Below are 26,825 nucleotides of genomic sequence, written 5' to 3' on the forward strand. Positions count from 1 at the left end.
GTATCTTAGAAATGGCTAGTGTACTTAGACCAAAAAAATCAGACCATAAATGCATTGTCAGTAACAGTGGCTGGTTCCAAAACACACCATGCCTGAGAGTTGTGGAGAGTGTCTGGGCTTCTTAGGCCATTTCTCTGGAGCCCATAGCTTTTCAGAGACTTGCAGGAAAACAGAGTAACCCCTTTATGGGATGCTACACATAGGCAAAGTGCTGGAGGGGAAGTCCCACCTTGGCCACCAGGAATTTAATGCAGGGCTGGAAAGCCAGAACCCTGGGGGGCAGTTCCACGCTCAGCTGGGTGGCAGTCCAGATTCCTCATGAAGAGATTGGAGCCTGAACCACAGGCATGTGATCCAGCCAGCCACCGGGCAAGACGCATGTGAAAACAGTGCACTACCTGTGACTCTACCTGCTTCAAATGAACCTTCTCTTAGGATAGGGAGACTTGTGTCATTGTCAGTGGGCCCGTGTCCCCTTTCCCTTCTTTACTCAGCCTCTGTTGCCCAAGGGCCTCTGTCCGAATGTTGCCCTGGGCCCCCTCCAGAGCTGGTGCACGCCAGTGTGGCCAGTGCCACTGCGGGAACTGCTTTTGTACTGTCTTCAGAGTGGTTTCTCCTCATTTTTAGTCTGTAGTCAGGGAGAGGGAAGAGGACCTTATCTCAATCCCAGCGGGCAGAGGGTTAGGGCTGGGACCAGCTGTTTCTTTCTCTCCCCTCCTAGTAGAGCAGTACTTGGTGTGTGTGGGTATTCTGTAAGTCGGGTGTTTGTAACTAGGGGCGTGGCCTGAATGATAAAAAGGCAGACTGACCGTCCAGAGTGATGTGTACCTTGTTCTAACCGAGTGAGCCAGACAAAAGACTGCAGGCCTCTCCACCTTGACCAGGACACTCTTCTTTCCATCTTCACTTCTTTCCCTGGGTAGAAATGCCTGCTTTTCATGGGGAAAAAAAAAGAGAGATAACTTTTTCTGGACTGTGTGACATTCTCTCTGGAACTAGTGGGTTAAGTGAGTCATTGCTTGGGGAAGTGTCTATTTTATTTGTTTGCTTTTGTGTTTGTTAAGCATAATGTTGCTATGCCTGAAGAGTTGCAAAATTCTTCTAAGAATTAGGATGGCTGTTTTTATTGCCACCTTGTCTCATTATTTCCCATTAAATATAGACACAGGTTCAGAAGACTAAAGACCTGCTCAATAATGTGGCCTCTGATGAAGCTAATTTAGAAGCCAAAATCGAAAAGAGAAAATTAGAACTGGAAAGAAATCGGAAGCGACTAGAGACTCTGCAGAGTGTCAGGTAGATATGAACACTTGGAGAGTGAGTAGAAAGATGTCCTGGAAAGTTCAAACAAACTGGGCGTGGTGGCTCATGTCTGAAATCTCAGCTACTCGTGAGGCTGGGGCGGGGGGTTCTCTTGAGCCCAGGAGTTTGAGACCAGCCTGGGCAGCATAATGAAACCCCATCTCTAAAAATTTTTTAAAATTACCTCAGTATGGTGGTACACACCTGTAGTCCCAGTTACTTGGGAGGCTGAGGCGGGAGGATTGCTTGAGCCCAGGAGGTTGAGGCTGCAGTGAGCTATGGTTGCATCACTGCACTCCAGCCTGAGCCACAGAACGAGGCTGAGCAACAGAACAAGGCCCTGACTCTAAAAGAAAAAAAAAAAAGTTAGAACAAAGACTTAAGAGAATAGAATGTGATCTTAACTCTTCTCAAGCAATGAAAAAAAGCCTTACATAAGGATATCTTCACCTCAAAATGTGCATGTGTTGCCTGTCGTAACAAGCAGATGGCTAAACTCATTCTCTTTACTGCTTGCAGTATGTCTGGAAAACTGCTTAATGCTTGAACTGCCCTTTAAGCTTTTATAGCTTCTTGGAACTCAAGGCAGAGTAAGTGAATCCAGACAGGGAAATCCAGACGTGGTCTCCTAAGATCTTGCCATAAATTAGGTAGAAACAGAAACATACTCCTGCCTGTTTGTTGGCATAGATTTTAGACTTTATTTAAACCTTGATCATTCCTCACCAGTCAGTAATTTGTCTTTCTTCCTACTTTACCTCATTGGAAATATATTTCCCAGGAATACCGATGGAGAATAGTGGTGCCGGCTCTGTCTCTCTTCTCTTCCTCGTTCTGTGCCTCTTTCCTTTCCCCATGCTTCTGCTCTTTCTCCCTTTTCATTCTCCCTTTATTTTTCTTTCTTCTTGGTTCCCTCCTCTTCCCAGCTGCCTGCGCTGCTCGGATGTTTTGCCGTTTTGGATGTTGGTGGCTGGCTACACCCTGGCCACTGTCCCGAGGTCTGTGGGGAGGCAGCACCTGGAGGCAGCGACAGCAACCACAGGGAGCGCCCTGGCTCCTCCCCGCCCAGCGCAAGGCTGAGGCCCTTCCCCTCCTGAAACTGGCTCTTTACCTCTGGAGCCTCACAGAGGAAAAAAAAAACAGAAGTCATTGCTGCCAGATAGATTGATCTCCTTGACACATTCCACCTTTAAAGCATCAATTCATTTTTGTTAAGCTCCAAATCCTTTTAACAGAAAAGTCTCTTTGTTTTGCTCTAGTTCAAAAGATTATAATTATTTCTTAGTTTATCTGCTTATATTTTTAAAAGAGTGGAATTTTTCCTTTAAGGTCAATAATAAGAAAAAAAGAAAAAGTTCAGCAAACCAGTATAGATTTTTATGGGTTTTTTTTTTTTTTTTGAGATGGATTTTCGCTCTTGTTTCCCAGGCTGGAGTGCAATTACACGATCCCGGCTCAGTGCAAACTCTCCCTCCCGGATTCAAGTGATTCTCCTGCCTCAGCCTCTCAAGTAGCTGGGATTACAGGCGGCCGCCACCACGCCCAGCTAATTTTTGTATTTTTAGTAGAGACGGAGTTTCACCATGTTGGCCAGGCAGGTCTTGAACTCCTGACCTTGTGATCCACCTGCCTTGGCCTCCCAAAGTGCTGGGATTACAGGCGTGAGTCATTACGCCTAGCCTTTTAAAAATTTTTTTTATCGTTTAAAAACCTCTTTAGGCTGGGCACAGTGATTCACGTCTATAATCCCAGCACTTTGAGAGGCCAAGGCGGGCAGATCACTTGAACTCAGGGGTTCAAGACCAGCCTGGGCAACATGGCGAAACCCCATCTCTACAAAAAATAAAAATAAAAAATAGCCGAGTGTAGTGGCACATGTCTGTAGTCCCAGCTACTTGGGGGCCTGAGCCAGGAGGATCACCTGAGCCCAGGCATTCGATGCTGCAGTGAGCCATGATCATACCACTGCACTGTAGCCTGGGTGACAAAGTGAGATCCTGTCTCAACAAACAAAAAAAAAACACCAGCTTTAATTTGTAGCAACCTGTGGTCCCCTTTTTAGAGGATTGCTTTAAATTTGTAATATCCTGACAGTAGAACATTATTATTATTATTATTATTTCTTTTGAGATGGAGTCTCTCTGTGTTGCCTAGGCTGGAGTGCAGTGGCGCAATCTCGGCTCACTGCAACCTCCGCCTCCCAGGTTCAAGCGATTCTCCTGCCTCAGCCACCCGAGTAGCTGGGATTACAGGCATGCGCCACCACGCCTGGCTAATTTTTGTATTTTTAGTAGAGACGAGGTTTCACCATGTTGGCCAGGCTGGTCTCAAACTCCTGACCTCAGTTGATCCGCCCGCCTTGGCCTCCCAAAGTGCTGGGATTACAGGCGTGAGCCACCGCACCTGGCCAACAGTAGAACATTATACCCAAATAAGATAATAATATATATATTGATTGATTTTGAGAGATGTGTCTGGTATGTGATTTTTTACCTTTAGAGATGGGGTCTCAGTGTGTCACCCAGGCTGGAGGGTTGGAGTGCCATGGCAAGGTCAGAGGATCCTCACTCACTGCAGCCTTGAACTCCAGGGCTCAATCCTCCTCCCACCTCAGCCTCCCAAAGTGCTAGGGTTAAGGTGTGAGCCAGTGCGCCCAGCCTGATCATTTTTAACTCTATTGAGATTATGGTATATTGAAATGAAATAAAGATTATAAAATTTCTTGGTATATTTAATTTTTGTTTAAAATGCATTCCTATCTATATTTATGCATAGAAAAGTCTGGAAGGATGTATGTCAACTATCAAGCGCTTATACCTGGTGATGGGATTATCAGTAATTTTTACGTCATTTCTTCATACTTTCAGGATTATTTCAAGTTTTTACAAAGAGCACATCTTATTTATGATGAAAAAGAAGTATGTTCATTTTGGAGGGAGAAAGGAGAAAAGGGAAAATATTTTTAAGCAGTTACAAGAATGAAGGACCTTCTCTAATTAAGGGTTTCCAGAGAAAGCCACCATGGTGTCTGAAACTGTGAATACCCATTTCAAACTACTGCATATAATTCACCTTTTCTTTCTGTTTCATTTGCTTCTTTTAGGCCATGTTTTATGGATGAGTATGAGAAGACTGAGGAAGAATTACAAAAGCAGTATGACATTTATCTGGAGAAATTTCAAAATCTGACTTACCTGGAACAACAGCTTGAAGATCATCATAGGATGGAGCAAGAAAGGTTTGAGGTGAGCTGAGCCTGTCCTCTGTTCAGCCATTCCTTCTGGTGTGTTATTTTGTACTAGGTGACAGGTCATTTTGTTAATATCATTGTGAAAAAAATATCAGTACATGTTTTTTCTCCCAGGTCAGTCTGAGGATTGCTCATGTAATGCGTTTGTTTTGCTGGCAGTGTACCGTGGACTCCAGGGTTGTCAAATCTTTGATGTCATATTTCATCAGGTTTAGTCAGTTAAGAGAACAGACAGGGCCGACATGAGGCCTGTGCGGCTGCGTAAGACCCTGTGCCGACATGGGGCGAGTGCTTGCTTTCAGGCCCTGTTGTCACTGTCTTGAAATTCATAATAATTTTTAAGTGCATTTTATTTTCCACTGATCCCAAAAATTATGTAGCTGGTCTCGAGTGCAGATTTAAAAGCTTGCTTGGCTTCGGGAGGCCAAGACGAGTGGAACACTTGAGGTCAGGAGTTCGAGACCAGCCTGGCCAACATGGTGAAACCCCACCTCTCCTAAAAATACAAAAAATTAGCTGGGTGTGGTGGTACACACCTGTAGTCCCAGCTACTCGAGAGGCTGAGACAGGAGAATCACTTGAACCTGGGAGGCAGAGGTCGCAGTGAGCCAAGATCATGCCACTGTACTCCAGCCTGGACAACAGAGCAAGATCCCATCTCCAAAAATAAGGTGCAACGGCTTATACTTGTAATCCCAGCACTTTGGGAGGCTTAGGCAGGAGGATCACTGGAGCCCAGGAGTCTGAGACCAGTTTGGGCAGCATAATGAGACCCTGTCTCTACAAAGAAGTAAAAATAAATTAGCTGGGCATGGTGTTACACGCCTGTTGTCTCAGCTACTTGGGAGGCTGAGATGGAAGGATTGCTTGAGCCTGGGAGTTTGAAGTTGGAGTGAGCCATGATCATGCCAATGCACTCCAGCTTGGTTGACAGAGCAAGACCCTGTCTCAAAAAGAAAAAAAAAAAAGGGTCGGGTGCAGTGGCTCACGCCTGTAATCCCAGCACTTTGGGAGGCCACAGCTGGTGGATCACGAGGTCAGGAGTTTGAAATCAGCTTGTCCAAGATGGTGAAACCCCGTCTACTAAAAATACAAAATTTATCTGATATGGTGGTGGGCTCCTGTAATCCCAGCTACTTGGGAGGCTAAGGCAGGAGAATTGCTTGAACCCAGGAGGCAGAGGTTGCAGTGAGCCGAGATTGCGCTACTGTACTCTAGCCTGGGCGACAGAGCAAGACACCATCTCAAAAAAAAAAAAAGAGATTTTCAAGTCCTGGTTAATTGAATCACCAGAATAGCTCATTGGAGATTGTTTTGTAAAGAGGAATGGCAGTTTATTGATTGATTGTGGGAAATAAATGTGTGGCCTTGAACCTGACCAACCATCTTACAGGTTCCTCTCATCCCTGTGGGTAAGGCCATTTAGGAAAAGAGTGTTTCAGACCCGAGCATGAGTTGGTAAATGTGGAATTTAGAGCAAAGGGAATTGAACCAAGTTGTGATCAATTTTTGAACTGCCGTATCCTTAACCTGAGAATGGTCATTTAGACTCGATTTGCATGATGAAATTGGTCTGCAGTCTCCCCTTCTCATGCCCTTGACAGCTTTTGGTATTAAGGTTATGCTAGGCTTCTTACAATCCTGAGCATTTGAGTTCGGCAGAGCTATTTTGTTGTCCAGGAGGACTAACTAGGAGTACCTAACGCATCCGTGTGGACACACGTCATCTTGACGAGGAATTCATTACTAGCATTACTCTGTGGCAGAGGCAGGCCATGGAGACATGGTACGGGACAGGCACATTTCCGGGGCACTGGAAAGAGCCTGGAGTTTAGAACATTTTAAACATTGGGTACCTGGGAAAGAACAGTCAAGGGCAGTGAAAAGAAACGTTGGCCATTTTGTTGTATTATCTGAGGCCACCTCTGGATTCAGAGAACAAACCAAACAGTATGCCTCAGAATGGCAGGTAGGTGGCCCAGGAAACTTCCGAGGGAGCCCCTCTACCCTACCCTTCCTTCAACAAGTACATCTCTTTTTCTCTTACTCACCCTTGGTCTCTGTCATTAGAATACCTGTTCCCTTGAAATACCCCATGCCTGAAACACAGTGCTTTATTTTTAATGTTTAGAACAACAACAATATATAAAGCCAACTTTCTCCCTCTGTCTTTCCCTCCCCCCACCGCCACCGTCTCTTTCTCTTTCTCAACAGGGTCTCACTCTGTTGCCTGCCACTCTGTCTGGAGCACAGGGTGTGATCATGGCTCACTGTAGCTTCAGACCTCCTGGGCTCAAGCAATCCTCCCACCTCAGCCTCTTGAGTAGCTGGGACTATAGGCACTTGCCACCTTACCTGGCTAAATTTTTAAAATTTGTTGTAGAGATGAGGTTTCCCTATGTTGCCCAGGCTGGTCTCAAACTCCTGGGCTCAAGTGATCCTACTGCCTTGGCCTCCCAAAGCATGGGGGTAACAGGTGTGAGCCACCACGCCCAGCCCCCATTCTCTTCCTTGATAATAATCAAGGCCACATTTTATGATCTGAGATATTTCCTCCTGTCCCCACCCCTGTTCTCATCCTTACCTGTCCCACCATTTAGCATCTTTTGAGCTGGAGTCTGAAGGCAGGGCAGGAAAGATAAATGATAAAATCTATACTTTCTTCCTTTGAAAGCAAGAGGCCTGTCTCTGCCCTAAAGTTAGATGTGTCTGTTCTGTGTCCCCAGGTCATACAGGCATGCGTGGTGGGCATTTAGTTCTCCTCAGAGGCAGGGAAATGCAATCGGAGAAGCATGGGGTGGGGCAGCTGCTTCACTGTGGGCGCCCCTGTCCACCAGGCCACCAGGCAACCTCAGAGAGAAAGGGCAATAAGTTTCAGGACCCTGGAGTTGCTCAGGCAGTGTTAATTATCTTCCCCTTCCTTGAGTTTAGCTCTTTTTTTGTTCTGTAGCACAAACTTAGCAGTCCTTACACAGTGGTGAAGAAGAATCGAACAGTCCAGAAAAGGGCCATCTCTCCTGAGTCTGTTTTTCCTCTTCCACAGGAAGCTAAAAACACTCTCTGCCTGATACAGAACAAGCTCAAGGAGGAAGAGAAGCGCCTGCTCAAGAGTGGAAGTAAGGCTGGGCTTTGTAAACGAGCAGTTTACTCTGGACTAGCATTTTCAGCCTTGAGATATATATATATATTTTTTTAATATGTATTTTCTTCTTTTTTTCAGCAGTTTTTTTTTTTACTGTAGTAAGAACACTTCACTTTACATCTTCAATTTTGAAAAGTATAATAAATTACTGTTGACTATAGGTACAAAAATATTTTCAAAAGGCAGTTTTCTCACAACTTCTATATTGGGTACCATTGTATTCACTCAAGAGTCTGGTTTAAATATAGCATTTAAAACACGTTTTGTTCTTGTGCCAGTTAAGATAGTGTTTTCCCATGTTTAAATGATAGTTTGAATTATATATGATGCGTAACTATAAGAAAACGTGGCCTTAGAGGTGTGTAGGGTTCTGTATTTTCAGGCTGCATGATGGGAAGCAAGCATTGGGATGCAGTGCAGGGAGAGGGGCCACTCGCTTCGTGATGGTCCCCGTGCTGCTGAGATGCCCCCCATAATCCAGAATGGCTCACCAAGACACTCAGCTGGAGAGACACAGGGTTACGTCCATAGAAGGCCTAGATTCCGGGAAGGAGCTCTCTGTGACCAGGCAGCTTCCATTATCCCTGCGTGGGTGGCAAGCCACCCAGCTGCTGAGGCAAGAGACCAAGGGCACGAGCTGTTCCAGTATAATAAAATATATAAAATAAGAATAGTTATACTAGATATAGATCATAGATATGATTATATATGAATATCATTAATCATTAGTTTATAGCAATTACTCTTTATTCCAATATCATAATAATCCTCACTCTACAATCATAACCTAGGAAAAAACAGGCCATGCAGAGATAGGAGCTGAGGGGACATGGTGAGAAGTGACCAGAAGACAAGAGTGCGAACCTTCTGTTATGCCCAGACAGGGCCACCAGAGGGCTCCTTGGTCTAGCGGAAACACCAGCGTCTGGGAAGACGCCCGTTGCCAAGTGGACCATGGTCTAGCGGCAGCATCAGTGTCAAGGAAGAACACCTGCTACTTAGCAGACCGGGAGAGGGAGTCTCCCTTTCCCCGGGGGAGTTTAGAGAAGACTTTACTCCTCCACCTCTTGTGGAGGGCCTGACATCAGTCAGGCCTGCCCACAGTTATCCGGAGGCCTAACAGTCCCTCTGTGGTGCTGTGCTTCAGTGGTCATGCGCCTAGTCTGCCTTCATGTTCTGTCCTGTACACCTGGCTCTGCCTTTTAGATAGCAGTAGCAAATTAGTGAAAGTACTAAAAGTCTCTGATAAGCAGAAATAATGGTGTAAGCTGTCTCTCTCTCCTCTCTCCCTCTCTCTCTGCCTCGGCTGCCAGGCAGGGAAGAGCCCCCTGTCCAGTGGATAGGTGACCCATGTGACCTTACCTATCATTGGAGATGGCTCACACTCCTTACTCTGCCCCTTTGTCTTGTATCCAATAAATATCAGCGCAGCCTGGCATTCGGGGCCACTACCAGTCTCCACGTCTTGGTGGTAGTGGTCCCCCGAGCCCAGCTGTCTTTTCTTTTATCTCTTTGTCTTGTGTCTTTATTTCTACACTCTCTTGTCTCTGCACATGGGGAGAAAACCCACCAACCCTGTGGGGCTGGACCCTACATCCCTGAACTTCAGTGTCAAGTCACTGTCAGGGACCAGTAGCAGCCCAGGATCTTCCTGCTGAATCAACAGGCTTGTTGCATGGAGTTCCTCCTCCTCTTGCTGGTTGCCCTTTCTTTTCTTCAGGGTGAAGTATTCTATTCACTCTCATGTTGAGGGCAGCATACTTGAGGCAGCAGGCCCACACACATGCTCCCGCATGCTCTCTCGCTCTCTCTCTTTCTTTGCCGTTTCCCTTGTATCTCTCTCATTTTGCACCTGTTCTATGACTCTCTCATCTGAATCTCAGGAAACTTTGGAGGAAGGATAGGGACTGCTGGGAAATCCTCCAGGAACAAGGTTAGGAAATTTGAAGGGCCTGTCTAGCCAAAGCAGCCCTCCCCTTTTTAGTTTCATGTCAGCCAGGAGCGTGTGAGGCAGCCCTCAGTGATCAGCCTGCATGGGGTTTGTCCCTTGCAAGAGGCCCAGCTCAGCTAGGAGCCCTGGTTCATTATTTGCATCCCATTCTGTCCCCGGGCCAGGATGCTAAGACCTGCCATTCTGATCTTGCTTTATTCACCAAGATTTACCTCTATGTTTTCTTCTAGGAGTTCTATAGTTTTAGCTCTTACATTTAGGTCTCTGATCCACTTTGAGTTAATTTTTGTATATGGTGTGAGATAGGGAGTCCAACTGCATTCTTTTGCATGTGGCTAGTCAGTTGTCCTATTATCATTTGTTGAAAAGACTGTTATTTCCCCATTGAATTATACTGGCATGTTGTCAGTCATACTTAATTTTAATTGTCACTGTCAGCTCAGTGGTTTCAGTGTCAGCATGCATTAATGTCTTAGTCTGTTTTGTGCTGCTATAACAGAATACCTGAGACTGGGTAATTATATATTTTACATAAAATATATACAGCATTATATATATGTATATATGCAGTCGTCCCTCAATATCTGCGAAGAACTGGTGTCACAACCCACCTGTGGATACCAAAATCCACAGATGTTCAAGTCCTTTTCATGTAACCTATGCACATCCTCCCATATACTTTAAATCATCTCTAGATTACGTAAAATACCTAACATAATGCCTGTACATCACTTCATTCACATGGATTCAACATAGTACTTGCTATGTGGCAAATTCAAGTTTTGCTTTTTGGAACTTTGTAGATCTTTTTTGAACTTTGTAGATTTTTTTTCCAAATAATTCAGATCCATGGTTGGCTGAACCCGTGGATGTGAAATCCGTGGATACAGAGGGCCAGTTTTATATGTGTGTGTGTGTGTGTGTGTGTGGTTTATATATATATGGCATATATAATATATTATATATTTATTATATTTATATTTATAATATATTTATTATAAATATATTAAATATAAATATAATATATAATATATAATAAATATATAATATATAAATATATGTAAATATATAATAAATATATAATATATTAATTATAATTAATATATATTATATATAATATATTATGTTATATTTATAATAATATATATTATAATATATAATACGTATTATATATTATATTACGTATATATACGTATATACGTATTATATAATACGTATATAATACGTATTATATAATACGTATATAATACGTATTATATAATACGTATATAATACGTATTATATAATACGTATATAATACGTATTATATATTATATTTTATATATATTTTATATATATAATATATTTTATATATATTTTATATATAATATTATATTTTATATATATATTATATATAATATATTTTATATATAATATATAATATTATATTTTATGTATATTTTATATATATAATATTATATTTTATATATATTTTATATATATAATATTATATTTTATATATATTATATATAATATTATATTTTATATTATATTTTATATATATATTACGTATTATATATTATATTTATATATAATAAATATATTATATGTAAATATATGTAAATATATATATTTTATTATATAATAAATATAAATATAATTTATATATAAATATATAATATAGTATATAATATATTATTAATTAATAATTAATTATTAATATATATTATATTATATATTATATAATATATATAAAACATGACATATATTGTATATAATATATATGACAATTATATAACTATATATAATATATTAGTATTAGGTTATACTGTTATCATTATAATCAGAAACTTACTTGTCTGAAACTTAATGAGCCACAGTTCTAGGGGCAAGCCCAAGATCAAGGAGCTGCATCTTGCTGCACCATCCCATGGCAGAAGGGCAAAGAGAGGGCGAGAGAGAGCAAGAGATCAAACTCACAGCCTCAAGCCCTTTTATAACCAGCATTAATCCATTCTTCAAGGCGGAGCCCTCATGACCTAAACAACTCCCAGTATGCCCCACCTCCCAACACTGTTGCATTGGGATTTAAGTTTCCAACACATGCTTTTGGGAGACACATTGAAATCATATAATAGCAGTTGACTTTAGTTTACCTGCTCACTTCTCAGGTCTGTATTGGTTTGAGTTGTAAGAAGCAATCTTATTGAGCCTGAGGTACATGTATTAATTTTATTTTAAAATTGATTATATAATTTGATTTGCATTGCATGGGATAAGGATTTAATGTCTTAATTTCCTGGATGGAATAAGAAATGAACAAATGACTTTTGCACACAAACCTTACTGGGCAGAGCTGTTTAGTTGTGATGATGAAGCCACTCCTTTGTTTTGCCTGCTTGTGTTCCTGCCAGGTAATGATGACTCAGACATAGACATCCAGGAGGACGATGAATCCGACAGTGAGTTGGAAGAAAGGCAGCTGCCCAAGCCGCGGACAGCCATGGAGATGCTCATGCAAGGTACCCCAGCGTCTTTCGCTGGACTTCCTCCCTGTGCCCTGTTTCACAGAACACCTGGCCAGGACTGGGGCAGGCTGCTTAGTGTTGAGGCCCACAAGAGTTGCTATGAATGGCCCCTAGAAGCAGCTCTTGCTCAGGTTTATCCTGTTCTGTTGTTTATGGCTCTTGAACTGCTCAGTGGTCATGTTTGCTCCTAATACTCTTACTTGTCTGTGATCCCAAGACTGGATGGTTCATATTTATGGCTTGGTATTTCTCAGAGCCACAAGAACACATTGCCTCTGCCACTCTCAGTGCAGTGATATACCTAATAGCCTGAGAATTAATGCAGAAAGGGACTTAAATGAGCACCTCTGCCTTAAAAAAAAAAAAAGTTCTAATTCCTTTACTCATCACAAAAGATTCAAGCAACAAAGCTCAGCGCAGTGGTGCACGCCTTATTCCCAGCTACTCAGGAGGCTGAGGCAGAAGGATCATTTGAGCCCAGGAGCTCGGAGCTGTAGTATGTGATGATTGTGTCTGTGAATAGCCACTGCACTCCGGCCTGGGCAACATAGAGGGGCTCTTAAAACTAAGTTAAGCCAGGCACGGTGGCTCACGCCTGTAATCCCAGCACTTTGGGAGGCCGAGGCGGGTGGATCACGAGGTCAAGAGATCGAGACCATCCTGGCTAATACGGTGAAACCCCGTCTCTTCTAAAAATAAAAAAAAATTAGTTGGGTGCAATGGCAGGCGCCTGTAGTCCCAGCTACTCGGGAGGCTGAGGCAGGAGAATGGCGTGAACCTGGGAGGCGGAGCTTGCAGTGAGCTGAGATCACGCCACTGCATTCCAGCCTGGGCAACAGAGCGAGACTCCGTCTCAAAAAAAAAAAAAAAAAAAAGAGTTAAAACAAAAAAAGACTCAGGCAACAAAATTTGTAGAGCGAATGTGAATTCTCTCCTGGGGTCTTCCTCATGTCCCACTCCCACCTGGGAGGGCTCATGGCTAGTGGCCAGGGTGGGTGTGTCTTTACAGATTACGTTTCTGTACATATACGTACGCGCACACATACACATACAAAGATCCCCTGAGAAAAATATAACCAGAGTGCAACCAGACGGTTTGTATGGTTCTGCAACTTGCTTTTGTTTTTAAAAACTAAATACAACTGGAACTCTTCCTCTGACAGTAATAGATCTGCCCCCTAATTTTTTTTTTGAGACAAGGTCTTGCTCCTGGTCCCCAGGCTGGAGTGCAATGGCGTGATCTTGGCTCACTGCAACCTCTGCTTCCCGGAGGGAGCAATTCTCCTGCAATCCCAAGTAGCTGGGGTTACAGGCCTGCGCCACCACACCCAGCTAATTTTTGTATTTTTAGTAGAGACGGGGTTTCACCATGTTGGCCAGGCTGGTCTCGAACTCCCAACCTCAGGTGATCCACCTGCCTCAGCCTCCCAAAGTGCTGGGATTACAGGCGTGAGCCACTGCTCCTGGCCTGCCCCCTACTTTTTAATGGCTATGTCATATTCCTAGCAGGACTGTACCCATGATTTACTGGGCATTCTCACATTGATATTTCCCCTCTTTTCCTTGTATGTACATCTTTCTGCATGTCTGCATATCTTTAGGTTGCATCATTAAAAGTCAAATTCTTAGGTGAAAGGTTTTGTAAATTTTTATTTTAATACTATAAAATTCTCCTATATTTGCCTTTAAAAACATTTCTTATCTACCACCTGTTAATCCTGTTAATGTTTGGAGCACAGTTGCTTTTTTTTTTGGAGACAGAATCTCATTCTGTCGTTCAGACTAAAGTGCAGTGGCGCGATCTCAGCTCACTGCAACCTCTGCTTCCCGGTTTCAAGTGAGTCTCCTGCCTCAGCCTCCCGAGTAGCTGAGACTACAGGTGTGAACCACCATACCTAGCTAATTTTTTAAAAAATTTCTGTAGAGATGAGGTTTCATTATGTTGCCCAGGCTGGCCTCAAACTCCTGGCCTCCTGTCTCAGCCTCCCAAAGTCCTGGGATTATACACAAAAGCCAACAGGCCTGGCCAGAAAACAAATCTTGAATGCTATTTCCTGTTTTATTTTCCAAGATTTTTATGACTTCTTCATGCTTTTGTTGTTCTCAGGAAGACCTGGCAAACGCATTGTGGGCATGATGCAAGGTGGAGACTCCGATGACAATGTAAGTCCCCCGCTCACCTCAGTGGTTCTGTGCGCTCTGGGTTTGGCTGTCCCCATAGATGGGAGTGGCTGAATTGCTGCCAGCAGCCAGGGAGCCGTCTATGGTCAGCCCTGCTGTGCCTCAATGCATGGCAGGGTTTGGCCTCATGAGGCTCTGGACTCTTCCTTGCTCGTGGATGGCTCATCTCTTTTCAAGTGAATGTGCTTGCTCTGCTTTTTTCGCTTTCTCACTGTTCTTTCCATTCTCGCTTTCCAAAGATGGAAGCAGCACCAGCTCTCTTAGGTAAATGCAAGACTTCCAGTTCCAAGAAGCAGGTTGGTTTTCTGTTCTGCCTCATGTGTTTGTGGGTGTCTGTCAGCCCTCCCGGGGCCAGCCAGGGGCCTCTCCCTAGGAGTGATGCTTCCTCTCTCCTGGGCAAAAAGCCACTCAAAAGGGATCCCATGGTGACAGCGGGATCACTGAAGGCCCCTATGCTAAAAAGGAGGCGCAAGCATGGAGCCTGGAGACGGGGAAAGCTCAGGCTGGGCAGTCCTCAGGCCCTGGGCCGTAACCTAGAAATGAAGGAAGACACCAAGGCCGGGCTCAGGACCAGCCCTCCTCCCTGCTCTGTGCTGGGGACGGAACAGTGAAGCAGTACTGTCCCCAGACCAGGCCCTCGAGGTGCCAGGCATGAGGCTGAGACATAAGCTGCCTTGAGCTTTACTGAGTGGATAACTCCCTGGAGCACTTAAGCAAAAGGGGAGTCTAGGGGTCCTCGGTGGGGTCTGGTCATCAGGGCTCTGCCGGCCATTGCTCAAGTCTACGTTCTTTGTTGCGTCCCTGGCAGTGCTGCTCGGCCCACACAGCGAAGGGCGACTAGACAGAGACTGACCCCAGGCTGCCTCCATTGGTGGATACACCTGTGTCTGGGGCATGGCACTAGTGGCTGCATAGAGACAGAAACAGGGCTGTGTGTTCTTGCACACAGATTCACGCACCCGCAGTCCGTGCTGCTGCAGAATTCATAGTGAGGAGAGGCCGCTCAGGCTTGCCGGCAGTTTGCAGAAATCAGGCCTTGAATTCACAGGGCACAGTCTGTAGAGAAGCAGAGAGAGCAACTAGAAAATAATTTTCCTAACAAGCTCGGGTGTGGATGGTAAATAGCTTCTCTCCGTCTTGCCCACCCAAGACAGAAGTAGAGGGAGTGTGGCATGGGCGCTGGAGATGCTGAGGCAGCACCGCCTGCCTCTTCTCCAGGGTTTGCCTTCTCTCTTCTCAGAGCGAATGCATTAGTCGCAGCTGAGCTTTATGCCTGGTGGTCACTTGTTTATTTCAAGGAGGCTGTGTCCATGCAGCCCTCCAGGCACAGGGTTCCATGCTTTACATGTTCAGGCATCCAACACGTGTCTGTTGAGTGCCTGCCACATGCCAGTGCTGTCGTGGATTATGGGGGAACGCAGCAGAGGGCAGAGACAAGCCCGCGCTTCATGGCTCACACCCCAGCAATAATGATGGATCGTCGGATCAGGGCTTATGGTGTTAACAGGAGGAATAACAGCTTCAGGGGACAGGGAGTGACAGGGAACAAGGAGGGGGTGGCGTCTTCTGCGAGGTCAGTGAAGGGCTCTGACGTGGTGGTGTTTGAGCAGGGCCTGAGTGGAGGGAGCGAGCGCACGGGTTGGCAGCACCTGGGCATGTGGAATGCGCTCCTCGCATGGAGGAGCAGAGCCAGCTGGTGTGATTGTGGGTGAGTGAACGAGGCAGCAGGGGCCATGCAGAGCCTTGCAGGATGAGATGAAGACTCTGTGTTTTCTCTGAGTGTGAGGGGAAGGCCCTGAAGAATCATGAGCCCAGAAGGGTCAAGAGCTGATGATCCCTGTTTGAGAGAAGCCAGTTAGGAGGCGCCTGCACCCGTGGAGGTCAGAGGTGACGGTGCTTGGCCGAAGGTGTGGCAGCAGAGGTGTTGAGAAATGGTCAGGTCCTGGGTCTGTCTCTAAGAACCATCAGGTTTCGTGAATTGATTGGACATAGGCTGTTAGAGAAAGAGAAAAATGAGGGTGCCTGGGCTTGGTCTAATCAGCAGAAAGCAGAGTTTCATTTTCTGAGATGGGGCCGACTTGACAAAGGGGTTTGGAGGGCAGATGGAAAGTTTGGTTTTGGACATTCTGAATGTGACAGCCGTATGCTAGGGTTGAGTAGCCAGGTGGAATTTAAGTCTGGAGTTCAAGGGCCACGTCTGGGCTAGACATAGAATTTTGGGAGCCACCCTTATTTGGTTGGTTTCTAAGCCACAAGGATAGATGTGACTGCCTAGGGAGAGCAAGTAGAATGAGAAGAGAGGCGACCCAAGGTCCTGAGCTGCATCTGCCCTGCAGAGGTCGGGGAGGAAGGGGCAGGTAGAGGAGGCTGAGGGGCGTCAGCAGTGAGGAAGGGGGACCTGGACTAGAGAAGGGGCCCTGGGGGATAGAGAAGATGGGTTTTAAGGATGAAGGGGTGATTCCACAGCTCAAGCAGGATGAGGCCTGAGAATCGATCCCAATCCGTTGAATGTTTCTGTCTTGACAGGAGCAGTGCTGGGGTCAGTAGGTGAGAACCCAGGGGAACTGAAGCAGTCGTGAGGGGCACAGGTGTGGACAGTGAGTTCAACGACTCACTCAGGAGCTCTGTGTGAGGGGAGAGAGACAGGGCAGAGCAGCTGGAGAGGAAGGCGGGATTACCTTTGAGGTTTTTTTTCAAGAAGCAAATTACAGCATGAGTGTGCACCGGCGGGAATGATCTAGATAGAACGACCAGCCATCCTGGTTTACATGGGACGCAGGAACTGCCGTTTTAAAGCTGGGCTGAGTTGGTCGCCCTGGAGCCCTTGATCTGATGAGGAGAGAGAGGGTGTGTCTTTCACTTTGCTCCCCTCCTTTTTTTTGAGATGGAGTCTTGCTTTGGAGTGCAGTGGTGCAATCTCAGCTCACTGCACCTCCGCCTCCCAGGTTCAAGCGATTCTCCTGCCTCAGCCTCCGGAGTAGCTGGGATTCACTTTGCTCCTTATACCAATGCCTATGTTGCTTTCCATCCACAATCTGCAAAACGCCAAAACAGGCCTCCCTTCCCTCTCTCCAAGCCCCTGTCCTTCTTGCCATCTGTAGGGGGAGTCTCTGGGTCCAGTGGCCCTCAGTGCAGATGAAGAGTGCTTCTTAGACACTGCAGGAGAGCCAGCCCCTACAGCACCACACCCAGATGCACCTGGAGTTTGGAGGATTCTGGTTGGATGATAAATTCCAGCTGGCAGTACATAGCCTTGGTCCCATCCGTATGCCCTCCCACAGCCTGCTTGCCACTCTGCCAGCCTCTTCCTTCACACAGGGATGCTGCTATAGAAAGGGAGGCAGAGAGTCTTAGGACAAGATGTCAGGAATGAGGTGGGACCCCCCCCCATTGCATCTGCCATTTTTTTCCTATAGGAGGACTCGGAGGAGAGTGAAATTGACATGGAAGATGATGATGACGAGGATGACGATTTGGAAGACGAGAGCGTTTCTCTTTCACCAACCAAGCCCAATCGAAGGGTCCGGAAACCTGAACCCCTAGATGAGAGTGACAATGACTTCTGACCCTTTTGCCAAGGGACCCTGGCAGATTAAAACCCTCAGACTTGTAGGTAAATGGGAACTTAGAAGGTTAGGAAGGCAACGCCTGTTTTGTTCACTAAGTTGGCTGGATTCATGATCACTGAAGGAATACTTATTTCTGCTTTAGCCTCCTGTGTTTGCATTCCATGAAGCTTAAATAAGAATTGAAGCAAATCCCTAAGATTTATTTTTTTCCACCTTATTTATCTCCTAAAACTTGAGGAATCCATGTGTTCTTAGTGATTCACATCCAGGGGACAAAAACTCAAGGAGAAATAAGCTCTGACACCACACAGGTCTTGGCTGCTTCTGTTACTCTACATTTTCTCTGAGACGCAGAGTTGGGGCTGGAACTGGGCACTGGGGACTCACGTTTGGAATCGTAGGGGAACATCTGGCTGTTAATCACTTGCACAGTTGAGAACATTTCCCATACGTCGGCTTTTAATTATAGCTCTTATTTCATTTTGTAATCTTATTTTCTTTCTTCTGCATGTTCACAATACCAAGCATTAAATGTATTTTAATAACTAAAATTTTCTGAAAGAAGGTTAGCTAAAGTTAAATGAAAACTTGGTTTCTTTGAAAGTCAGGCAATAGAAACAGGCTCCAGATGAGGAATCCTGCATTTTCTGTCGGAAGCTGACATTCCTCTGGGAGTCCAGTTCACCTTGGATTACAGCCACCTTCACATTTCCACAGCTGGGACTAAATCTGGAAACTCTGGTGACCTGGGCTGCCCTCTCGGAGACTCCAGACTCCCATGGCAATGACAGCCGGGACACACTCCTTCCCTCCAGCCAGGGTTTCTCTAAAGGAGCTTTGTTTTGTCTCAAGTGTGGCAAGACATAGTGCACAACACACGGACAAACGCAGGTTTCCTGCAGCTCGCTACCTAAGTGTTTCTGTAGGGGAAGGAGCCAATTAAGAAAAAGTGTTGGTACAGATTCATGTGTCTGGTTTAAAAAAACAACACAGGATTGAATTAAGTAGAGTAGTAGCACTAGAAGAATTTTTGTGTTGTGAAATTAGAAGTGGAGTTGGTTTTTTTCTTTTTTCTTCTCTTTTTTTTTTTTAATATGAAAAGTACTTAGCTGGGAGTGGTGGCAAGCACCCTTGGGCCCAGCTACTCAGGAGGCCAAGGTGGGAGGATCACTTGAGCCCAGGAGTTTTAGACTAGCCTGGACAACTAAGTGAGACTCCATCTCTACAAAAAAATTAAAAAATTAGCCAGGTGTGGAGGGGCACGCCTATGGTCTCAGCTATTCAGGAGGCTGAGGCAGGAGAATCACTTGAGACCAGGAGGTTGAGGCTGCAATGAGCCGTGATCATGCCACTGCACTCCAGCCTGGGTGACAGAGGGAGACCCTGTCTTTAAAAAAAAGAAAAAGAAAAGCACACTGCTTGTAAAAAGCGCACAGTAGGCCAGGCGTGGTGGCTCATGCCTGTAATCCTAGCACTTTGAGAGGCTGAGGCGGGTGGATCACCTGAGGTCAAGGGTTTGAGACCAGCCTGGCCAACATGGTGAAACCCCACCTCTACTAAAAATACAAAAATTAGCCAGGCGTGGTAGCGCATGCCTGTAACCCCAGCTACTGGGGAGGCTGAGGCAGGAGAATCGCTTGAACCTAGGAGGCGGAGGTTGCAGTGAGCCGAGATGGCGCCACTGCACTCCAGCCTGGGCAGCAGAGTGAGACTCCATCTCAAAAAAAAAAAAAAAAAAAAAAGCAAAAAAGCATACAGTAAATTAAAAAAAAAGAACAAAAGTTTTCACTTATTTTACAATTAAAAAGTCGGAAGACTTCTGAAGTTATCTTTTAATACATGTATTTAACACCATACTTCATATTATTAAATAGGTTTTACTTAAAAATATAATTATTTTATTTGTACCTGTCAGATATAAATACTTATTCAGGAGTTCACAGGTATGAAAAGATACACATAAATTTTAGGAACTTTTGAGTTATTTCTGTCATTTTTGCTTTTTTCTCTTTCTTTTCCTAAATTTTATGTATAAGATTACCCCTTTAAAAAAAAAAAAAAAACAGCCAGCATTCAGTGAATTCACCAGTAATTTGAAATGTGCCATATTGTAAACGATCCACTGACAGGGAAGCCAGCGTGTTGGAGCCATGCCAGCCACCTCAGACACCGTGGCTCTAAGATGCGGAAGAGTCACTGCATCTTCTTGAATGTTACAGATTTGGTTTGCCTGAATGTGACTTGACTTCTGTTTTGAAAAAACATACAAATAGAGTTCTATTTTCCTTATGTGATGCTTTCTTCTGACACACTTTAACACAGAAGCCTAACCTAGCTACAAAGAGCCCATCCACAGACATAGGCAACAGCTCCAAAGGGTATTTCATTGTGTCACCTGCTTCTAGATCATCTGTTAGTTAACTGACTTTGTGCAGAGTCTCACCATGTATAGCACTGCCTTGCTTGAGCAAGCAAGTTTCTGTCAACAGCAAGCTTTGTGTACTGTATCATTTTTATTAAAGTATTTCAGTCAATAGTGACCCATTGTAGAATGGATCCAGGAGTCACATGTGCAAGTGCTTTATGACCTGGCACCATTTGGTTTTGGCCAAGCAGCAGAGCAGACCTCAAGACCTAAGGAGGATGGTTGTGATTAGGTCAATAGAAAACTAGCAGGCCATTGCTGACAATTTTTACTATATAATTAGAGGACTTCCTAAAATGCTTTAAAAAAATGTGTATGGATGGAAAATACAAAGGAATTTTTCAAATACTCAATTTTTATTGGTAGTAGTTATCAAGAACAAAGTCATCGGACTTCTGATGGGAAATCTGAACTACCGTTTCTCTTTTAGCTTGTACAAGAAGAAATAGATCCCTCTCATTAGCACTTTAATATCAGTGTCACGTGTCTGGAAGGAAATTGCATTCATTTAGGTAAGCAACACACTACATAAATATCACAGCTGTTAGACCCAGGGGACTCTCAGGTGCCAGAATTGAGGATTCCTTTAATTGGAAGGGAGCTAAAGGGTCTACCTGCTACCTAGAAGTCCTTTCTATGTGGATATGAATTAAATTCTCTTGTCTGTTTTGCTTTGATGGGGTCTGTGTGGGCTAGGTGGCTCTGGTGTGTCCCTGACGACAGACTGAACTCCTTAACCATTTCAGACAGCTTGAAGATGTATGATCATTATTTGAAAAGGGAGAGAGGGAGGACTCTTTGTTTTCTCCACCACTTTGGCTCCTGAGGTTTCTTCAGTGTTAAGTTTCTGTAGGGCCCAGCTTTCTCCAGTGTTTGGCTACTGCAACTCTGTGTTCTGCCAAGCTCTTAACTCAGAAACAATGCAAACCAGCAGACAGAGCATCACCTTGAAAGTACTAAAACAGCTGTCAATCTAGAAGTCTGTGCCCAGCAAAAACTGTCATAAATACTGCAAGACCCATGTTCAGATTTCCCCCCTTTTACAAATAATGTTTTGTTTTATTTCCCAGCTACTACAAGTGATCCAAATGTTCTTTATAGCAGACTTTTTCCTGCAGTCTAGGATCCAGTCAAAGATCTTGCATTAAGTTATATCTCTGTAATCTTTAATTTCACGCTATCTGCAATGTTTTGTGTTTTTCATGACATTGATGTTTTTGATGAGGTCAGGCCATTTATTCTGCAGAATATCTGTCAATTTGGATTTTTTCTCATTGTTCCTTCATGATTAGAATCAGGCAAACATTTTTTGACAAGAATACATCAGAGACAACTCCGTGGTGCATCAGACTGAGGGCATGTGATGTCTATGTGTCCCATTATTGGCGATGTTCAATTCTGTCACTTCTGTTGAGGCTGCATTTGCCAGATTTCAGATTAAGGTACCTTTTTCCCTTTGTAAATTAGGATATCACCTTTGTGGGGTACCGTTTTGAGACTGCGAGGATATCATCTTCCCGAGTAGGCCTTCATCCGTGGCCTCAGCATCCATGATGGTTCCTGTCCAGATGCTCACTTTTGAAGAAACATTTCAAACAATAGTGATTCCTTTCCAATTCAAAAGTAATCATTGCTTTATAGTCTTCATAAATATTTTCTGTGGTTATTTAGTTGATGAAAGCTGTTGATGTCCATTTGGATTTTTTTCCCTCCAACACAAACAGCTGCAGGAATTGGTGCCACATAGAGGCTCAGCTTGCCTGTCTCCATGGAAGCTGTGGCCACAGCAGTGGCTTTGGAAGCCCAGTAAGGAATGACATCACCGCCAGGTGCAGTGGCTCACACCTGTAATCCCAGCACTTTGGGAGGCTGAGGTGGGTGGATCACTTGAGGTCAGGAGTTCAAGACCAGCCTGATCAACATGGTGAAACCTCATCTCTACTAAAAATACAAAAATTAGCTGGGTGTGGTGGTGCGTGCCTGTAGACCCAACTACTTGGGAGGCTGAGGCAGGAGAATCACTGGAACCCATGAGGTAGAGGCTACAGTGAGCTGAGATCACGCCACTGCACTCCAGCCTAGGTGACAGATTCTGTCTCAAAAATAAATAATGACATAACTGAATACATTGAATATGCTGTTGATAACCAGTGTGCCAGACTGCAGACAACATGTGCCAGGCATCACCCATGTCTTTGATTTTGTAATAAATAAAAAATGGGGCCAGGTGTGGTGGCTCATGCCTGTAATCCCAGTACTTTGGGAGGCCCAGGCTGATGTATCACCTGAGGTCAGGAGTTCGAGAGCAGCCTGGCCAACATGATGAAACCCCATCTCTACTAAAACTACAAAAATTAGCCGGGCATGGTGGTGGGTGCCTGTATTCCCAGCTACTGGGGAGGCTGAGGCAGGAGAATCACATGAGCCCAGGAGGCGGAGGTTGCAGGGAGCCGAGATCGTGCCACTGCACTCCAGCCTGGGCGACAAGAGCGAGACTCCATCTCAAAAACAAACAAAAAAGGCAAAATCCTTGGAGAACTCTTACTGTCTCTGTTTCCAGAATCCTAGAATTAAAACTTTCATTTATCTTCACAATTTTCCCATAGTTTTTTCATGTCTGTAAGGATGATACCCTAAAACCTTCTTGAGAAAATAAAGAAGGGTCCCCTCTGTTACCCCTGCCAAACGGATGCTCCTCATGGGCTTGAGGTGGCAGCTCATCTCAAGAGCATGGGATTATTTTTAACCAGGTGAGTGGAAAGGGGCAATAATAAACATTTTTAAAGGTTGGGGGCACGTGAAGTCCTCAGGGTGTAAAGCTGGAACCAGCCTCCTGCACTGCTGAGCTTTCAGGCCTTTGTCCCCTAGTCCCTTGGTGGTGGCCCCCTCCGTTCTCTGTGCCATAACAGAGTACCCGTTGCCCCCTGCCTGGACCACTCCTGCACCAGAAGAGGAGCTCACGACCTCTTCTGGCAGCACCTCTCCTTCCTCCGTGCAGAGCCCGGCTCTTGTGCTGAGCGAGCAGCGTTCCCAGCTCCCAGGCAGGCCCCCAGAAGTCGGCCTTTCTTTTCAAAAGCTTCCAGCTGAGTATCTGCCCATTCTCCTGCTCCATCCACCGGGAACTCCTTTTGCTCACATTTCAACAGTGCACGTGGGAGCATTTGTCTTGATGGCCTCTGAGATCATCCTGGCCCCGGAGTCCCCAATGTGGTTTCCCTGGAGACTAGAAGAGTAGGGTTAAGGCAGGGCTCAAAGCCTGCAGGTTCTCTGTAGTAGAGAAGGTCATACAATAGAAAATGCAGGACCCCATGCAAAGCCTTTGTGCTTCTAGGATCCCCTCACTACATGGACAAGGCTCAGGGTACCTCCCCTTAGACCAGGTTTCCCTGTAGGCCTGCTGAAGGGTCTGGGGGTCAGCTGGCTCTCAGAACTGGGCAAAAGGCAGTGCACGACCTGGAAGCAGTTCTAAGGGCGAGCGGGAAGGGCAGGTGCACTCACTTGATATGCTGGAGCCTGTGGTTTCCAGACAGTGCTGTGGCAACGCATATTGCCCCGTCCATCTCCAGGGAATTCTCTTGAAGACTAAGTGGAAAAGAGATGGAGACACACGGTGAGCCATCAGGGCAGATGGAAAACACCCGGGGAAGCAACACTGCATTGTCTGGGGGCAGTAACCCAGGCAGATGTGTCCACAAGTGCCATGGCAACTCCAGGTGGGAGTTGACCCTGGAGACAGGTGTCTACGAGTGGCCAGATTGTCCCACGCAAGTGCGATGGAGGATGTAAGGCCATAAATGCAGATGTGAGTGACTTCTGACTGAAGCTAAGCAGACTCAACAAACCCAGCTGCAGTGGAATGTGGACTATAGTAAGTCTGATGGTTTGTATTCAGGAGGAAATAGCTACAGAAGAAATCAGGAGCATATTATCCCATCAGGGAGGACCCAGCAGAGAACTCTGCTGCTCCAGGACGCAGGTAGGTCCCTCCAGCCACTTACTTGAGTTTCCGGAGACTTGAGTTTACCTTCAGAGCATTTGCTAGGGCTTTGGCTCCAGCCACCCCAATGGCATTTCCTCTTAAGCTGTTGGGAAAGACAGGAAGCCTAAGGCATGGGTACAGGCTGAGAGGTGATCGTGACCCCTCTGCAGGTGGGCTTGGGGCTACTTGGTAGAGGAAACAAGGACTTCAGCAGTCACAGGAGGCCAGGGCTGTGCCTTCCTCACTCCAGGGCAACAGGGCAGAGCTGGCTCTGGGAAGCAGGGCACACAGAAAGAGGCATGGCTGGCCTTCTGTGTTGTTGGAGCCTTCCTCCTCTTCCACTCCAAACAGAAAAGCGGGGCTGAGACAGGAGAGGCAGCCCTCCATCCGGGCAGGTCCCCACTGCCCCCAGCAAGGGCAGGAATTCTGAAGACATGCCTGAGCCTCAGAGCTGTAACCTCACCCCAGGACTTTGGATCTGCCCAGAGAACAAGATCAGCCACCCTGGGACCCGTAAACCAGGCCCCTAGACGTGTTCAGCCTGGCAAGGCCAACCCGGAGAGGAGGGCAAATGATAGTGACTCCCAGGGAAAGGCATGAAGTGGGGCTGGGAAACTGGTATACTTGCACTGAAATGAAGATCACCAGGATGATTTGTGAGTTGTCTGTAAACTTTGTCCCCATATCTATTCATTGAGAATTCATTGATTTCTTTGGGCTAAAGAGCATAGCTGGAGACTGGAATACTTACTCGAGAATCTCCAAGGTTCTGTTCACAGCCAAGGCTTCCCCTAGCACCTGGGCGCCCGGAGCACCAATTGAGGCCACCTGGAGACTGGGGCGGGGAGGGTGCCGTCAGTGTGGGCCGGGTGGGCTCACCTCCCTCCGCATACTCCGTTCCCTTTCACCACCCCTTGACTCAGGGTGGCAAGTGGAGAAACAGCACTGAGAATGGTTGGCCAGCGCTGTGTCTAGGCACTCCATCTCCTACCTACACTGTCTGTTGCCTAAGACAGAGATCCGGATGCTAAGGATATGAGAAAAAGAGGCTGTCCCTGGAAGGGCTCAGGAAGAATGCTCCCTGCACCTCCTCATTACTACTGTCTAGGTGTTTGAGCCCCCAACTGCTAATATCATATTTCCTATATTAGGAAAATCAAACACACCTTCCTTGACTTGTAAACAAAAATAACCTCCAGGCCAGGCGTGGTGGCTCACACCTGTAATCCCAGCACTTTGGGAGGCTGAGGCGGGCAGATCACCTGAAGTCAGGAGTTTGAGACCAGCCTGGCCAACATGGTGAAACCCCATCTCTATTAAAAATACAAAAATTAGGCTGGGCGTGGTGGCGCACGCCTGTAATCCCAACTACTGTATGGGAGGCTGAGGCTTGAGAATCACTTGAACCCAGGAGGTGGAGGTTACAGTTAGCTGAGATTGTGCCACTGCACTCCAGCCTGGGTGGCAGAGCAAGACTCTTGTCTCGAGGAAAAAAAAAAAAAAAAAAGACCTCTAACATGACAGGATGGTGAAGGGACCGGTTTCCTGACTGCTGCGCACATCTAGGACTTACTAGAGAGCGGTGAGGGCTGTGTTGACCTTCAGTGCACGGGCCACCGCACACGCTCCATCATCCCCGATGGCGTTCTCCTGTAAACTGGACACAGAGTGTGACCCCTTTGGGTGCACGGGGCACAGGGAGCATTCTAGCAAGGCCCTGCCGCGCTTGGACCTGCCAGGTTTAACCGACTACATGCACCATAGACATAGACTCCCAGGGTTTCCTGGGGATAACTGCCCTTCCTGCACAGGCCCTGCAGCCCGCCGCCTCATACTAAGCACACAGAGGCATCTGGGGCCTGCGTGAGTCTGAACTGCCAGAGGCAAGCAGGAAATGGGACACATAGAGTGACTGTCAACAGGGGCTCGGGACCCAAAAGGGGATGCTTTTCACGGCCAACCAGAAAATGAACTTAAAGCCCTCAATCCCTGAGCCATTCTTGTTTGTCTTGTTTTCTCTTGAGACAGGGTCTCACTCTGCCACCCAGGCTGGAATGCAGTGGTGAGATCACGGCTCACTGCAGCCTCAACCTCCCAGGCTCAAGCGAGCCTCCCACCTCAGCCTCCCGAGGAGACTAAAATACTTAACTAGAGACTGGGACTACAGGCACATGCCCGCATACCCGGCTAATGTTTTTATTCTTTTATAGAGATGGGGTCTCACTATGTTGCTCAGGCTAGTCCTGCACTCCTGGGCTCAAGCAGTCCTCCCACCTCGGCATCCCAAATTGCTAGCATTACAGGCAGGAGCCACCACGCCCAACCTCCTTGGCCATTCTTGCTAATTAGGGTTTTGTGTCATTTTTTCCCCTTCTAAGTTGGAGGGAACTAGCAGGCCCTGGTGCAGTGAGTGACTGAGTTTAGCTCAAGCGCACATTGGTACGTTCAAGGCCAAGAGCTGTTTGCATTCATTATTTTAACAGACATTTGAGTGTGGCCGGGCGCAGTGGCTCACACCT

At 45.9% G+C, this 26,825-nt stretch overlaps 2 protein-coding genes across 8 annotated transcripts in view; one reads left to right on the top strand and one right to left on the bottom strand.

Annotated features, from left to right (window-relative positions):
- CLUAP1 (clusterin associated protein 1) overlaps positions 1–20,458 on the top strand; it is a 50,474-nt gene extending 30,016 nt beyond the window's left edge. For 4 of the 7 annotated variants that reach the window (XM_063655094.1, XM_063655092.1, XM_054455738.2 and 1 more), the window contains exons 7-13: positions 1,163–1,296; positions 4,406–4,547; positions 7,596–7,668; positions 12,039–12,146; positions 14,260–14,315; positions 14,573–14,629; positions 17,750–20,458. In XM_063655094.1, coding sequence (XP_063511164.1) covers positions 1,163–1,296; positions 4,406–4,547; positions 7,596–7,668; positions 12,039–12,146; positions 14,260–14,315; positions 14,573–14,629; positions 17,750–17,899 — 720 coding nt within the window. In that variant the 3' untranslated portion in view covers positions 17,900–20,458. The remainder of the gene's footprint in view (positions 1–1,162; positions 1,297–4,405; positions 4,548–7,595; positions 7,669–12,038; positions 12,147–14,259; positions 14,316–14,572; positions 14,630–17,749) is intronic. The other 3 variants (XM_063655096.1, XM_063655095.1, XM_063655097.1) reach the window with 1 other exon arrangement.
- A 206-nt stretch (positions 20,459–20,664) lies between these two features.
- NLRC3 (NLR family CARD domain containing 3) overlaps positions 20,665–26,825 on the bottom strand; it is a 37,590-nt gene continuing 31,429 nt past the window's right edge. The window contains exons 16-20 of the mRNA XM_054455741.2: positions 25,880–25,963; positions 25,058–25,141; positions 24,326–24,409; positions 23,826–23,909; positions 20,665–23,550 (exon numbers count right to left, since the gene is read on the bottom strand). Coding sequence (XP_054311716.1) covers positions 23,460–23,550; positions 23,826–23,909; positions 24,326–24,409; positions 25,058–25,141; positions 25,880–25,963 — 427 coding nt within the window. The 3' untranslated portion in view covers positions 20,665–23,459. The remainder of the gene's footprint in view (positions 23,551–23,825; positions 23,910–24,325; positions 24,410–25,057; positions 25,142–25,879; positions 25,964–26,825) is intronic.

Source organism: Pongo pygmaeus, chromosome 18, assembly GCF_028885625.2.
Source record: "Pongo pygmaeus isolate AG05252 chromosome 18, NHGRI_mPonPyg2-v2.0_pri, whole genome shotgun sequence".
In the NCBI taxonomy this organism is placed as follows: Eukaryota; Metazoa; Chordata; class Mammalia; order Primates; family Hominidae; genus Pongo; species Pongo pygmaeus.